Source organism: Pyrus communis, chromosome 6 (assembly GCF_963583255.1).
Source record: "Pyrus communis chromosome 6, drPyrComm1.1, whole genome shotgun sequence".
Taxonomy (NCBI): Eukaryota; Viridiplantae; Streptophyta; class Magnoliopsida; order Rosales; family Rosaceae; genus Pyrus; species Pyrus communis.
The window spans coordinates 22,308,592-22,325,581 of NC_084808.1; the positions used below are offsets into that span (position 1 = coordinate 22,308,592).

General features: G+C 37.6%; 1 protein-coding gene and 1 non-coding gene across 2 annotated transcripts; one reads left to right on the forward strand and one right to left on the reverse strand.

The window, feature by feature from the left end:
* Nucleotides 1-3,890: 3,890 nt before the first annotated feature.
* On the forward strand, nucleotides 3,891-5,669 carry LOC137736437 (transcription factor bHLH137-like). Its single transcript, XM_068475704.1, has 7 exons — nucleotides 3,891-4,007; nucleotides 4,253-4,408; nucleotides 4,586-4,651; nucleotides 4,758-4,826; nucleotides 5,005-5,088; nucleotides 5,196-5,336; nucleotides 5,509-5,669. Exons 1-7 carry the CDS (start codon nucleotides 3,996-3,998, stop codon nucleotides 5,557-5,559), a joined length of 579 nt encoding a protein of 192 aa, XP_068331805.1. The 5' UTR covers nucleotides 3,891-3,995; the 3' UTR covers nucleotides 5,560-5,669.
* Nucleotides 5,670-6,254: 585 nt separating this feature from the next.
* TRNAK-CUU (transfer RNA lysine (anticodon CUU)) lies at nucleotides 6,255-6,327 on the reverse strand. The gene has a single exon. It is a non-coding gene; the product is annotated as a tRNA-Lys (tRNA).
* Nucleotides 6,328-16,990: the final 10,663 nt, after the last annotated feature.

The window sequence follows — 16,990 nt, forward strand, 5'->3', positions numbered from 1 at the left end:
TTTAATCTCGATGGGAGGCTGTTTCATTTGAAGGAAGGGGCTGCTTTCCCGATCATTTCTTTCTAATTCATCAAGTTTGAAAATCCAAATCGTTGAAATTTGATTTAACAATTAAAATTATTATAATTTTTAAAATAGATCCTAATTTGTAGCTGTTAAATCAAATTTTAACGATCTGAATTTTCAAACTTAATGAATTAAAAGGAAAGGAGAGGGTCCCTTTCCTCATTTGACTAGTTGTGGGTTGTGACCTGGAGGCTTGGATAGATCGCCGCCCAAAGACTATTCCATTTTCTTTTTCGCCTTTTTTGCCCTCACATCAAGTCATAAAAAATTATTAAAATTGGTGTAATAAAACTAAGAGTAAACTTTTAAAATATCATATAAACTTGTATTCATATTTTTAATTTATCGTATAAATTAAAATTTTAAACGATTTGTCGTATTAAGTTTCGAAAATTATTAATTGGTCATCTGATTGTGACATCTCACATTGTCCAGGGGAGTGATCCTTAAATGTATATTCTCATCCTTACCTAGCACGAGGCCTTTTGGGAGCTCACTGGCTTCGGGTTCCATGGGAACTCCGAAGTTAAGCGAGTAGCGCGCGAGAGCATTCCCAGGATAGGTGACCCATCGGGAAGTTCTCGTGTGAGTTCTCAGAAACAAAACCGTGAGGGCGTGGTCAGTGCCCAAAGCGGACAATATCGTGCTACGGTGGTGGAGCGGGCCCGGGAAGTGATCCATCCCGGGCTGGGATGTGACAATTTGGTATCAAAGCCTAACCCTGGTCTCGAGTGTGCCGACGAGGACGTCGGGCCCCTAAGGGGAGTGGATTGTGACATCCCACATCGCCAAGGGGAGTGATCCTTAAATGTATATTCCCATCCTTACCTAGCACGAGGCCTTTTGGGAACTCACTGGCTTCGAGTTCCATGGGAACTCCGAAGTTAAGCGAGTAGCGCGCGAGAGCATTCCCAGGATGGGTGACCCATCGGGAAGTTCTCGTGTGAGTTCTCAGAAACAAAACCGTGAGAGCGTGGTCGGGGCCCAAAGCGGACAATATCGTGCTACGGTGGTGGAGCGGGCCCGGGAAGTGATCTGTTCCGGGCTGGGATGTGACACTGATCCTATTTGCATTAAGTTTTCATCTAAAATAAATCATTTGCAATGTTATTTAAGACATTTCAACTTTTCATGCCGGTCCCTTTCAAGATTATTTTGAGGATTTTAAAGTTATTTCGAACATTTCGACTCTCGTTTTTTTTTAATGAAAATGATTGACCACGATGAATTTTCAAAACTTGTAATTAGTTAAACTTTATGTTAGTGAGCTTAATATACATTTTAGTAGTTCACCATAAGTTTTACATCATAAGTTTCAATAATTTGAAAGCCAAACTTAATCGAACCAAGTTCTATTACAAGTTTTACACTTAACCCAAATACACTCCTACGACGTCGCACATCCGTATTTCAAACTCAAACCCTTACTCTACATGATACTGTCGTCGTCTCACACACCTCGCCGACCTCAATTCCTCACCCATATTGTCGTCGGGTTCATCTCGCCGTCGCCCATCTCGCCATATAGCTTTCGATTTTTTTTTGTTTATCTTTTTTTTAGCTTTTCATTTTTCAATTTCTTGTTGTTGCTGTTTGTGATTCGTATTTTCTTGCTATTAGTGATCCTTGTGCACATTAAGTAGTCCGTTTTTTCCATTGTTTTTGGTGTTTTGCTTTTTCGGCACCAACATTTTCCAGGATTTTATTTTGCAGCAAATGTGATTAACTATTTATAGTATTGAACACAATTGGTACTGGTTTGGTACCAATGTACTTTTGTAAAAAGTTGGTATAAAAAAAGATGAACTCAAAAAGGTGTTTGGTGAACACTTAAAAACAGCTTATTTTCACAGTTTTGGTGAAAATAAGCTAAAAATGTCAAGCAACAAATATGAGTTTATTCTCACAGTACAGCAGAAATAGTTTTTTTTTCAAAACACAGTAATACCAAATCAGCCCTTAGTCTAGCCAACTATTGTGGGTGCAAATATATCTATGTCAGAAAGCCTTATGATACGTTGCCAACTCAAAAGTCGAACAACTTGAATTTCAAAGGCAACATGGAAGACAAAAGTATACCAACTTCGTATAATCTTTTTGGGGTAAGTCTTCAATAGCATATCCATAAGACTAACAAGTAAGCAAAAACAATATTTTCTCAATTGAATCATGATTGTTCATTTTCATATTATTAAGAAGTCTGAACTATTGAAGAAAATTTGATCACCGATTAAAGAAAATTCAAATTTGAAACACTTTTAATTAGTTGTAAGAATAAATAACTCGAAATCTTATGTGAGTTAGGAATTCTTAGGAAAATGCATGTGGGAATGTCATTTGACAAGTACGCATTGCTTCCTCTACTGGTAGCTGGGTGTCGTTGTACATTACACTCGCCGGCTCCAACCACATCACTACCACTTTGAGGACAACACAGCCAACACTTGAACATGGTACACTCCCACAAAGCACACACAACCACTTCAGTGTTCAGACCGAAGAAAACCAATGTAGTAGATGGAGAAGAATTATCTCCCTTCCTATTTTTGTTCCCGCCTACCCTCTCTTTTTAATCCAGATTGTTTAAAATAAATCTGATGGTTTGGAATTGTGCCGCATATTTAATGAGACTCTTTAAATATGCGGTAAAATTTCAAATGGTCAGATTTGTTTTAAATGCTCTAAATTAAAAAGAGAAGATGGAAGAGGACAGAAATGGAAGCAGAGAATTCAAGCCCGTAGTAGATGGAGAAGAGAGATGTTTGAGCTCATAGTTATGAATCTTATGATGAAATGAACAAATGGGGCTCCAGCTGAGACTTTATTTAATCTCTCCTAATTGGACCGATTATTACTGGGTTGGTTGAGTTTGAATTACAGAGAAAAGATATGGTTTAATTATTAAAACGTAGCAAGATTGCATAAGTAAACGAAAAGAAAAATAGAAAAGGTACATATGAAAATACTGCTAACATAAAAGACTTTTTTGTTATTTAATTCTTTTTTTTGACACAAACGATATATTTACAGTCATATATGAGAGAATATATTTACGAGGATCCTCTCCGGATCCTCTTTATAAGGATCCTCGGAATCCTTCAATCGTGATCATGTATCGTTCATCATACAATCAATTTTCGTCAGGTACTGTTTGTATTCAATTTTGAATAAAAAAAATTCACAAGATTTTCTAACCACAAGATATACGATGAACGGATACAATTAGAGGACGGATCCTCTTTCAAAATACATTAGTATCAAATTCGCTTTCACAATATTTAAATACAAAACCTCTCATTAACGACCGAAGAGAAATAGCAAAATCCATGTCCTAAGCGAAACATCACAAACTTTTAAATTTGAAACAATTACATGCATGCGTTGATACATAAAAGAATACAACTTTACATGATGTGGTGCTTTCCTCTGAGTCTGTCTGATTCTCAAACAAAAGGCCCACTCTCCCTCTCAGTCTCATCAGCCAACGTATCTATCACATGTATCATGAAGAACCAGACCCATCGAACTTTACAATTCAACACCCAAGCTACTCATAATTTTGCAGCCTTTGGCCTTTTTCCCCAATACCTCCCCCACCCAGATAGCTCTCTCCGCTCGTATTTCGTGCCCCAGGAGCCAAGAAACTGTCTACCCCATTTCGGGAAACAAAGCAACCGATCCCTTTCACCGCCCGTTTCTCTCCAATTATACTAACTCAGATGGGAGAAAAACCCCAGGAGATTCCCCTGCGTGTCCATATCCATGAAACCTTATTAATTGATGAGCTTCTCGATACTCGAAACTGGCTCATGGGGGATATTGGATTAGTCCCTTTCGGTGCTACATGCATTGAAAGTTGAAATACTTGAAACATACATGTCGTGGTGCTCATGACTCAAAAACCCTAGTGGAGAAAACAGAGGAAGAAAATGGTTTCGCAGGTAGCATTTCACGTTGCATTTGGGGAGTTGGGTTTTCATTTTCTTGAAAGTTTGGGAATTTGGTTTTGTTTTTTGGATGGTTTGGGATTTTTTTCTTCCTTAAGCAGCAGAAGATTCGTCATTGGGTCAGGGTCTTGTTCACAATTAGAATGGTTGGGGTGGTGATTTGGGAATTGGGTTTTATTTTCTTGTGTGAAATGATGCAATTAACACTTAATTAATTTTTGGTGCTTAATCTTGGTTAGGAAGAAGAGAAGCTCACCAAACAGATGAACAAAAACAGAGCAAATATACAGAGCAAAGTTGCTGCTGCAGATAAAGCGGTCCAATTCCAAAGAGATGGGGTTCGTGTGAAAGCAAGAAGGGGTCAAGCAACTAATAGTCACAGCCTTGCTGAAAGGGTATTTTATTTACAAGTTCTTCCTGTTTTGTTTTGACTTCGAGCGATATTCTAATCTAATCTAAATTGCGGGAGCGATGTTCTAGTCTAGTTAACCTGGCTAGGCAGAGGCTCGACTCTCCTATATTTTTTACAAAATAACTTGAAATGGATGTAAATTTCAAATTTGATTTTCCAGGCAAGAAGAGAGAAAATTAGTATGAGTATGAAACTTTTGCAGTCTCTTGTTCCTGGTTGTGATCAGGTACCGCCTTATATTCAAGTTTTGCGTTATTTTTTACACGATTTTCTCAGAGAAAATTAGTAGTTGAGAGTTAAAATCTTTCATTTTAAATGCATGACAATTATAGATAACTGGCAAGGCTCAGATATTGGACGAGATCATCAAATACGTCCAGTTACTGCAGAATCAAGTCGAGGTAATAAGTACATTACTATTTACTTCCACCTTTAATTGAAAAAGCTAGAGCTAGAAGAAGGTTGCTTAATCTCCCGTATTTTCCATTAGATTAATTAGAATATTGCTTGAATTAAAAGAAAATACCTGGTATATATATATGATCAGTAAGACAGTTTAGGTCCTGTTACTTTGCGCAGTGCCTCGCAGCTCAGCTTGCTTCGGTGGATCTCATGCTGTACTTCTGCGAGCTGAACCAAAGTGCAAATCCATCTGCTTCAGAGGTACTAAGATGGGAGAATATATATCATTAATCATTATGTTGTTAAACTACATTTTGAATCTTCCGAACTGTCCTAATTCCTACATCATATACATAATGATACCTCAGAGACTACTATGTTGCTTGGAACCTCAATTTTCGTCTGCGCTAGAGCCTAGCTCTACCCAGTTCGGGTCTCTGGCAGACGCTACACCGACTTCCGCTTCCATATTACTTACAGAGGAACAGAAAGCCAACTTAATCCATCAGGTAGTGACACTTAACTTGATCAGGAACAGAAAATTACTTTGGGGATGCTGGATTAGTCAACTCCTGCACCCTCTAACCTCTTAAATGCCCAGTTCCATTGATTAGAAAACCAAATAAGAAAAAGGTCCTCTATATATTTCTTACGTCATTTTTTGAATGCTTTTAATTGCAGGCAATCTGGGAAAAGAAAGAAAATAGCGAGATGGGAAACAGACTCGATTAGTTTACTATTTGTGGTTAAAAGCACAAACTTTGTGAAATATGTAGGAGCTGTAAAGTAACTGCGTTAAGTTTAACTGGGCAGTGTCCTCTGCCCATTCTGGTAGAAATCAATGAGGGGAGTATCACTATCCTGCTGTATTGCATCGGAGAGAATGTTGTCTTCCCTCGACTTTCATCGTATAGTCTATCACCCCGACTTTCTTCAGTGAAGAGCTCCAAATGCACTTTCACATCGTCCGACTAGTACATTGAAATACTGCTTCAGAGTGGTATTTTAAGCACCGGACTAGCACATTATCACTCCAAGCACACACGCTACAACTATTCGCACTTAGTGCAGCGAAGCGCCGAAGAAAAACAGCTTTAGTTACCAACCATCAATCTCAAGTTTCTTCTTCTCAAAAAGAACCGAACGAGTTTCCAATAGTATATGATTTGTTGCCAGCAGATTTCCTTTGGCTGAGACACTGTCCAATTTGTTGCCAGCAGATTTGGTAATTGGATGGTGACTGGTTGAAGAAGAAGCTCTGCAATTTTCCCGTTTTTTGTAAATGGTAAAAAAAATTCTCACATGAAGAGGGAGGCCACATAGTTCAAAGTGACCTAACTACGGAAGCCCCCACAATGCTATGTGTTTTTGTAATTTTGGCCCATTGTTTGTTTATGAAGGAAAAAATTATGCTAAAAATATCTTGGCGCCCACCGTGGGGCTCGAACCCACGACCACAAGGTTAAGAGCCTTGCGCTCTACCAACTGAGCTAGACGGGCTTGTTGACTTATTCCTGTACAAACGTTTTATCGATGTAAACATAAGTTATGCATCAGAAAAATGGTAGGATATAGTTCCACAGATACGTCATAACAAAAAATCAGCAAAGAATACATCGTCTCATAAATACATCTGTCCTAAAACAAAATGACGAGATAGATACACTTATCGACTTACATCAAGTCTCTCGTCTCTTTTCGTTATGTCATTACAAGCATGAAAGTTTTATTTGGGTGATGAGAAGTTGAAGTCAAAGTCCATTTGACCCATACCAACGTCCCATAAGTCGTCTATTGGATTGCCAAGCTCATATGAGGATCTAGAAATATCACTGCCAAATAACGGTGATAGTGACGGCAATTTAAACGAACTATGGTCGTCCAAACTAGGAAAAACCATCTCGTTTGCAATATTTACGTTATCACTAACGTAATTGTTCACATTTATCATCATTGTTTGATGATCCTCCGTAACTACGGCTGTACCAACATCATTGTTCTCATTCACTGTAGTTTGACGATCTTCTACAACTGGAGCCACTGCCACCTCAACGTTGTTGTGCTCGTGCACAGTCGTGCGCTGATCCTCTTCAGCTTGGACACTGAATTGATTGTTGGTGCTAGGACTCGCATCCATAACCCCGATGTTGACCGCAATGTTCTCTATCGTTTGATGATTATACTCCAAAACTCGCGGTACAACAAATAAGTTGACCCCAAAATCCTGCAACGGGTCACAAGGTAATCTTTGGGGTAACTGAACGGGGTTGTGCGTCGTAGGATGAGCTAAAAGTCGGATAGCATCCCTTCTAGCTCGGATAAGCTGCAAAAGTGTTAAACCAACAAGCAATTAAGTCAATGAATTACCTTCATGTGGTTGTACATATTATACGAATGTACATGAATCACTCACGTAGGATCCAAGACGATCATCTTTAAACAATGTTATCGTATCCCCGGCACCCAAGCAATGCGCCTGAATGAAGCTCCCTGAAAAAACTATAATGATCAGAATATCCTCAAAACAAATCTAGCCATCATAACTATGCTAAGGAGAGGTGGGTGAAATGCTAAAAGTGGTGCGTGAAAATCAGCTCTCTGTTAAGAAAAAAGCGTGGTCTGAGGATATGATGATATGATGAATTGTGTAGTTGAGTTAGAGCTTAGGCTCACTTGTATGATCAAGTATATACATCCTGCTCCTTTCGTTGGGCCAAAACCTGCAAAAAGATTCGATAACATTTTAGAATTTAATTAAAGCAAAAAAGAAAAAGAAAAAAGAAGGTTAAATAGGGAGTTGGCTTGATATTAACCTGAACCTGACTGTCCAAACTTGCATATAATCCATATCGTCCAAGTGCAGCCACAGTCCTCTTTCCTTTGATACGAGGACAGGGAAATGGCTTTCGGCTTCTCGCTGAAGCAATACATATACGGTCATGATACAACTCAAGCAGAAGCACAGTGCTATTATATACGTATGATATCAGAACTGAAATTTAATACATGGTTCTGAGCATATGTACTTTATTTTGTTCTAACCTTTGGTACTACAATGCGACCATTTGCCTTGACGTCGCTATTCTGTAATTTTTTCTGGAACAAAAACCTCATCTGTTGTGGATTGAATAGCTGAAAATAATGCAGAAGGATCTACCAATAAGTAATCATTTGTGAATGTAGAGAAATAATAAGCAAAATTGCACTTCAACTCATTTAAATATGTGTGCATATAAGTATGTATACTTGTTAGGTAATACCGTTGATTTTAGACTGATTTAGTGTTTTTTTTTTTTTTTAAGAGTTAGTAAATTGTATTGTGCCACGTGCCATCAATTGTAGGAAATATAAGGCAAGTTAAGTAATATCATTGATTTTAGACCAATTTGGCTTGTATATAATTTTAGAGCGTTTACAAATTGTTTATGCCGTGTGTCAATTATATGAAGAGGTAAGTTAGGTAATATCGTTGATTTTGTACCGGTTTGGCCTGTGTTTTGTTTTCAAGATATATGCAAATTATTTTGTTTCACGTGCCAATTATATGATACAGTAAGTTAGGTTATATCATCGATTTGCAACTTATCATATAATTGGCACGTGATACAAAAAAATTTCCGGACACTACGAGATATATGAACCAACAAATCAGGCCAAAATCAATGATGCTATCTAACTTAACTATATATCATACAATTGACGACACACGACACAAATTGTTACGAACACTCTGAAAACAATATACTCACCAAATTGATCTAAGGTCAACGCTACTATCAAATTTATCTTTTATAAAATTGACACACGACACAAAATACTTTATGAACATTTAAAAGTCATATATGTGCCAAACGTTTCTTAAATAATCGCTATTATGCCTACTTACCTTTTTTATAATTGACACGCGACATAACACTTTGAAAAATTTAGGCGCGAAACTACTCTGAAATCGACGCTATCATCTAAATTGAAATATGTAGATGTCGTGCTTTTGTAAGCGCAAATTTTTGTGAAAGTATTACAAATGTACATTATATTTCAATTATTAGAAATTTTCTTATTCATCACTACAGGAGTTCATGTGTAATTTTAGATCAGAAAAGAAAAGGAACTCAGTGATTCGTATATGAGAAACTTAAGATTAAGAGGTTAGGTAATTCATATCAGATCAAGGCATGACATGTATATATCAGTCATGAGAAACATAAAGTCATCTATGTAAGAAAAAGCATTTCTTGAAAGAACCCAAATATCAATATGTACGGTGAAAAAGCTACAAGGACATCACAAGGCAAGTAATTAGCTTACACGGGGATCTGGAGTCGGAGGGGTACAAGTCAAGACAGGGGGTTGGCGAGCAGCTGGTTCGTGAACCAGTGGCTCATCCCTAGGGTTCCGTCGGTACGAGTTCTCGCTACGTAGAGGCCCGCTACTTCTACTGCTTCCGGCCAGATTATCTTCAGCAGCAGATGCTGCAACATTGTTTTTCTCGTGAACACCGGCCATTTTTGGTTTTTAATAAATTTTCAAAGAATGATATGAACTAGTAAGTTAGTAACGCCTCCCCACACTAAACTGCTTTCTCTCTAAAACTCTCACTCTCTATGCTGTATGGTCATATGAAGGCAAGGCCTGGGCGTTATAAAGAGACGGAGGAAGGTGTTAGACTCTTCGCTGGAATTGTCAGTTTCTAGGAATTCGCGGATCAGTGTACGCCTGGAGGTCTCGCTCACTGACGCCCGTCAACCACACGAACTATTTGAGTGACACCATTTACTCAGATGAAGTCGGGGTCTTTTCGTCACCACTCTCATTTCACTTTAATCAATCTCTCTCTTAATAAGATTATTATGTGTAAGTAACGTTTGTTGATATGGTTCATGGAATCCAGCTCTCTGAGCTAGCAAGCTGCCGTTTGCATTTAATTATTTAGTTTCTTCTTTTTTGTTTGTTTGTTTTTTGGGTTTTGTTTCATCATTTTATGTACATATAATTACGCGTGATGAAGTTCCTGGGATATAATCAAAAGGGTAGTATTAGATGATGCTATGGAGACACGGAGAGAGAGTTGAGGATAGGCTTTTGTTGGAGGGATGAGAAAATTGTTTTGACAGATGGGAGGAAAAAGTTGGGAAGAAAATAAAGTGGGGAATAGGTGTTGTTCCAGTTCTCATTAGGAGGACGCGATATCAATACAATTAATGGTGCAAACCAGGCAATGTGGTTTCTAAATTCCAGAGAAATCCTGTGGAAACGTGATTTTTATGCACCACTTTCTTGGCACTAATCACCTTCTGTCAAGCGAGGGAAGAAGACGACCTTTTTTTTTTTTTTTTTTTTTTTTTTTTTTAATTTAAGTTTTTAATTGATTTATTTTTTATGGGTCTACCGAATTCTAAAAACCATCTTAATACTCTATATAGGGCTGGGCACGGGCTGGGCTGAGCCAGGCCCAAATTTGGAGGAACCATATCTACCTGTTTTAAAATGTAACAGGCCAGACTGGGTAGAGTGATTTTGAGTTTGAGAACCGGACCTAATCTGGCCCATTTGAAACGGGCTAATTCCAAATGGGTCCACGGGTTCCATTACTTTTTTTTTTTCTTCCACTTTTGGGCATACTGCCAGTGTTTTTTTCTTTCTCATCTTCACATCAACTTTGTAACGCCCCAACCAGAAATTTTTTATTTCGGAATTACATTTAGTGGTAGGCCAAAAATAAACTCTTGTTTACTTACTACCATTAATCACAATTTATTTAATAAATTCTTAATTTCTCACAAAATCTATAGCTAAATTTATTTACCAAAAACATAGGGTTAACCTTTAAACTAAACACCCAATCCCTTTTCTTCTTCTAATTTCCAATAAAGATTAATCTCGGTTATTTTAAGGCTACATCTAACTTCCGTTAGACTGCCTACATACCCTTGAACGGGATCAAGCATTTCGTAGTTCACAAATCCTTTTTAAACCATTTTCGGAAATATTCAAATAACCGAAATATTCAACATTTGTGTTAATAATTGAACCCATCAATTCTATTGGAATATCAAAATTTGCATAAAAAGGCAGCATCGGTTCACTGGCCACGCGCCGCCGCAGGTGGCAGTTTCCAGCGAACAGAAACCCCAAATTCCGACCAACACTAAAATTCACCAAAATTTACAGGCAACTAGAGTTCAATGAGAGGAACAACTTTCATACCTAGGTCGAAGTTCAATTCTGCCGGGAAAAGCCCCAATTTCACTCAAACCCGCCGGAAACCCTAGAAATGGGGTGCTTCGATTTTCCTTCCTCAGTGTTCTGCCGCCCCTACAACTGATTGGGCTTTGTTCCAGGGCTCAAGGGGGGTGTAATGGTGAAGAAGATCGACATGTTTGCATCCGGAATTGGCAGATTTGCTAATGTGGTATGTCGCACCCATCGGTGCGATTCTTCGTGATTTCGAGCCCAATCTCATCGGATTTGGGGTGGAAATGGTAAAGGAAGGGTGGTGGGGTACTTCCCAGGTGATGACTCGACTTAAATTGCTAGAATTTGGTCGGAGGAACCCTAAAAAACCATTATTTCTGACCGGGTCGGGTCGCAAAGGGTGCAAGTCGAGGATCCTATGCCTGCCCCTTCTCTCATTTCCCTCTCCTTTCTTTTCTCCTTGATTGGTCACTTTCTTTCCTCTCCCCCCTTCTGATTCGTTCGTCCCCTCCCTTCTCTCATTTCTCTTCTTTTCTTCCCATCACAACCACACACGTGGCTGCTGATCAAAGCTCCAACAAATTTGGAGCCTTCCAGATTAATAATTAAATGACCATTTAGTCCCTGTCTTTATTCGTTTATAACTCTTTTGTTATAACTCCAATTTACATTCCGTTTGCGCCCACGCGTTTGTATGAACGAGTACTATCCAAATACATCAAGAAATACAATAAAATATATGAGGATAAAATACGTCCTCATATAACTACATTAAGCCAACTAGGGCCATGTTCGTCTTTTTCACTTATCGATACATTTTACGACGTAAATTATAATAATTTCCAGAAACAAAATTTTAAAATTTCTCAATTGAATTTTCATAACCATAAATCGATTTATTTTCAATTTCCTCCACATATTCATATATTTAAAATTTCAGGGTACTACAATCTCCATTCTCTCCTCTTCCCCCTTCCCAAATGAAAAACTGAAGAAATCTCCATTTCCTGATTATTGCATCACCTAGGCCTCTGCCACTGCCGATGTCTTCAACTTCAATCGTCTCTCTGTCTGCAACTTCAGTCATCTCTCTGTTTGCAACTTTAATCGGTCTCAACGTCGTCGCTTAATGATTCGATGACATGTTTCCACCTTTTCCAAATCTTCGACTCATTCGCACTTTCTTCTTTTTAGTTCGTCGGATTTAATGGTTTCTCGACTTGCAGGTGTTGAGAGGTGGTGGATCTACGATATTGTCAATATCTTGGACTTGGGACTTGGGAGAGAAAAAGAAGGAGTCGAAGAGGCTTTCGAGTTAGGAACTGAAATGGCTGATTAAGGAGGGTTAGGAAGACGAGATTTGTGGACCAGAGGTTGTTTTGGTGAATCGATGATGGTTTAAGTTTGGTGATGTCATCGAGGAGATGAATGGGAAAAGATAAGCCGAGTGGGAGTCTGGGAGAGGAAGAAGAGACTAGGTCACTTGGAGAAACAAGTCCAATCCAAGTGAGATTTGATTGATGATTGTTGATCATTCCATTTTAGAAACGGGCTGGTTCGGGGCCTCATAATTCTAAAGATTTAGACCCGGCCTCACCCCATAAATACCACCACCTCACCCTGACCCGCCCCGAACCGCAAATACCTGCCTCGACCCACTGGTCCTTGACTCGTTTGTCCACCCCTAACTATATATATATAACATACATTTTCCTAGCATAGTTGACAAGTGCTAGTACTTTTCATGTGGCCGTGCACGGGTTCGACTGCCAACTTTCTTGTATTTTTTATTTTTTATTTTATTTTTCAACCATGTTTCTTTCATATTGGCCTTTGGTCATGTGTGGGGTAACTATTTGGGGCATTTTTGAGCTACACTGTTTTTTATTTTATTTATATTTTTAAATATTTATAGTTTAATTTCGTTCATTATAAAAGATAACTTTTGCTAATAAATTTGTAGTTAGGAATATCATAATAAATTAAAATTCTTAAAAGTCCAATATAATTTTTAAAAGGCCCCCCCTTTCTTATATGATATCATTTAATAGAATACATGTCATAACCAGAATCATTTATTCTTTTGGCCACCATTTAAAAGTCATCTATTTTTCATTCCATTTGAAAACTATTTAGTCATCCATATCAAAAAGAAAATTATAGTACAACTACACCTACTGTTAGATTAATTTGGTTTAATTGTTTAAGACATGAATCTTGAAATTTTAACTACCCTGACGAAAATCAACGAGAGAGGGGGAAAGTATCATCCTCACTTTAGGGCGTGAGGAAAAATGCAATAAAAAAAGGTTCATTATAAGATGCTACTAATATCATAACCAGTTATTAGTTTAGCACATAAAATTTTCTCGAAATAAAATCTAGATGATAATAAGAACATGAATGGTTCTGATCATGGTATTTGTATTTGTATGATGATATGATAGGTACATAACCATCACACCATACTTTTGAATTTAAAAAGTAAGGAGATTTGAACCAAAAATATAGAGAACACATATAGGTACATGACCACCACATTATGCTTCATTTTTCTTTGTTGTTATTTATTTATTTATTTTGGCATTATATCTATTTATATACAATAAAAAATATAAAAGGAAATATAGCAACCAAAACTTTAAACCATGTAAGGGCCTCCGTTTGAGTCTCACTAAGGACCTCCAAAATCTCAGGACCAACCTTGAAGAAGAGTATGTGAAAGGTACAAAGATGTGTGTGGATAGCGTCACCCTAAAGAATAAGGTATCATTACCATTTGATTTGAACAATAAATTGTAGAGTAAACTAGGTAGACTAAAATTGCAAATTAAATGATGCGTCACTAGTAAGAAATAAATACGTTAATCAACACTTAAATAATAATCCAATTATCAATTTCCACATCATTTAGTTTACAAAAAGTAGTATACACATTTAGTTTTCCTAGCATTACCCTAAGTTGTAATACAATAAGGTCCAACCATAATAAACTACAATTAATTAATGTGCTTATTTTCTGTTAGTGTCATATCACATTGTTTATAAATTTAGTCAAAAAAGTTGATTTACGTAACATTACTCATACATTTCACTTACAAATGAAGAAGAATATCACTATACCTAAGAAAAATACACTTATTGACTTGCATCTAGTCTCTTGTCTCTTCGTTACGGAGCTGCATGCATAAAAATTTCATTTGGACAACGAGAAGTGATGAAGTCAAAATCCATATGATCCATACCAATGTCCCAGAAATCGTCAATTGGATAGCCAAACTCATAAGAGGATCCAGAAATATCACTTCCACACAACGGTGATGCGTAGACAATTTAAATGCAGTATGATCATCTAAACTAGGAAAAATCATCTCATTTGCAACATTTACGTTATCTCTAACGTTGTTGTTTGCATTTATCATCATTGCTTGATGATCTTCCATAATTACAGCCATACCAACATTGTTTTTCTCATTCACCGTAGTTTGATGATCTTCTTCGACTGGAGCCACTGCCACATCAACATTGTTGTTCTCGAGCACAGTTGTTTGATGATCCTCTTCGGTTTGGACACCTTCTTGATTGTTGGTGCTAGGATTTACATCCATAACGCAAATGTTGACCGCAGTGTTCTCTGTTGTTTGATAATTATACTCTAAAACTCGCGGTACAACAAACAAGTCGACCCCAAAATCGTGCAAAGGATCATAATGTAATCTTGGAGGCAACCGGTTGTGCGTATATATTCATTGAAAATATTCATTAGCGGCCTAGCTCTAGTTTTAATGAAAGCATGATTTTAGAAGTAGGATATTTTTTTTTTACTAAATATTTAGTTATTGCTTGATTTCAAAGTGAAGGTAGCTTTTCAGTGAAAAAATAGCAATACCAAATTGATGTCCGACTTAATGTGACAAGTGATTTTTACATGCCACGTCAATTAATAAATTTATTTCATTGAATGTTGGTTGTATCCATAGCTTGCCACATCAGATGATACAATTGGGCCCACTCAAAGATCTAAACCGTTTATTTTGTTTTTTTATTTTTTGAAGAATTGATATTATCTACACTAAGAAAGAGGAGGATGAGTTTAACCTCACAATGGGCTATCAATAATGTGGTTCAAATTCTTCTTTGCCAAGAATCGAACATAAGACCTCTGACTTAAAAATGAAGAGAAATACCACTAGACCGTAATACTAAGTGACAACCGTTTATTTTGTTAGATCTTAATTAAAAAACTATCCTTACAAAAAAAAATTAAATCGGAAGTCATTTTGCAATTTAATTATTGTTGTGAACATTTCATTGTGTTTTCAGCAACACTATATTTGTCTATTTTTCTCTGTCACAATTAAATATTGAAACACTTTCCTATTTAGACAAATTATATAAAAATGATATTTGAATGAAGATCTAAAAACTGAATGTGGATAATGAGAAAGTATTGTGGCGCTAGACCAAATACGTAATTAGAACCCATTAAGTTACTAACTGGTTAGCGTTTCAACGTTACATTACACACATGTATACATATAATTAAATGCAATGAGTTTCCTAATATATATTCTAGATGATGCTATGAAGAAATGGAGAGAGAGAGAGAGAGAGAGAGAGAGAGAGAGTTGAAGATAGGGTTTTGGTTGGAGGGATGAAAAAATCGTTCTGACAAATGGGAGGGAAAGAGTTGGAAGAAAATAAAGTGGAAAACAGGTGTTGTTCCAGTTCTCATTACAAGGACACGATAATACGGTGACGACAAGATCAATGGTGTAAACCAAACCAGGGAGGGAAGGTAGCTTCCAAACTCCTGAGAATCCTTTTGGAAACGTAAGCTTTATGTTCATGCACTTTCCAGTTTCTACAACCACTGTCTTGGACGCTCCTCCTCTTAAAAATATAGTTTCCGACGATTTCATTTTAGCGCTTTATTCCAAACAGTCATTAAAGCCCAGTCGGGTGGACTCAGGCTGACACTGAGGGAATCCAAAAGGTTTGTCAACGGTCCAGCCCTAAATTTACAAGTCCAAAAGGAAGCTGAGCAGACCAGGCCCAGGACAAGCCCCAAATTTTAAAAAGGCATTTTAGCCGAAAATCGAAATGGTTCTTAAAATTGGTATAACTCATTACTTTAGTCTCTGAGATTTGAAATCGATAAAAGTGATCCCTGATTTTGTCTACCGCCAATCACTTTGGTTATTCTGTGAAAAATCTTTGTTAAATAAGGATAAAAATGACAAAGATACATTCGATTTAATAAACAATGGGAAAATAATTTTACAAACGTTTTAATCAGTGTTTAAAAATACGCGCCTAGGCAGTTTTGGAGGCGCGGCGGAGGAGAAATCGCCTCTGCCTAGTGGGACCATGGGAGTAGGCGGGAAATCTCCTATACGTGGTCGAGGCGTACCTAGGCTGCTGAGGCGCGCCTGAGGCATTTGACTTGGCGTTCCCAGGACCTTCTAGCGATCCAAAACCTTGCTTGAAATTTGAAATTTTTTGGAAAACCTCTGCTCTGGTTTTGTGTTGTAGTGGTGCCTTCACGAAGAAGATGGCCGCGTGAAGAAGAAGCATGGTTTTATTTAATTATAAAGATTTGGCCCAAAACTACGCTGTTTTGGCCATGTATTCTCAACTCATCTCAATTTGGTATTGATTAACTTGATTGCTTGTTTTATTGTTGATTAATTTGTCTTACAAAGCATTATATATATATTAAAAAATTTAAGCTGTCACATCCTGGCCCAGGCCCCCACCACATCTCGGGCCGGGATATGACAATTTATTTGGTATCATAGCCAATTCCTGGTCGGAAGTGTGCCGACAAAGATGTCGAGCCCCTAAGGCGGGGGGGGGGGGGGGGGGGGGAGTGGATTGTAACATTCCACATTGCCCAGGGGAGTGGATCCTGTAAGCCTTATATGTATATTCTCATCTCTACCTAGCTCGAGGCCTTTTGGAAGTT

Excerpts from the sequence above, each read along its gene's own strand:
- LOC137736437 (XM_068475704.1), top strand. Across the intron at positions 4,652-4,757 it reads TTGTTCCTGGTTGTGATCAG|ATAACTGGCAAGGCTCAGAT; the intron begins GTACCGCCTTAT and ends TGACAATTATAG. Across the intron at positions 4,827-5,004 it reads TACTGCAGAATCAAGTCGAG|TGCCTCGCAGCTCAGCTTGC; the intron begins GTAATAAGTACA and ends TACTTTGCGCAG.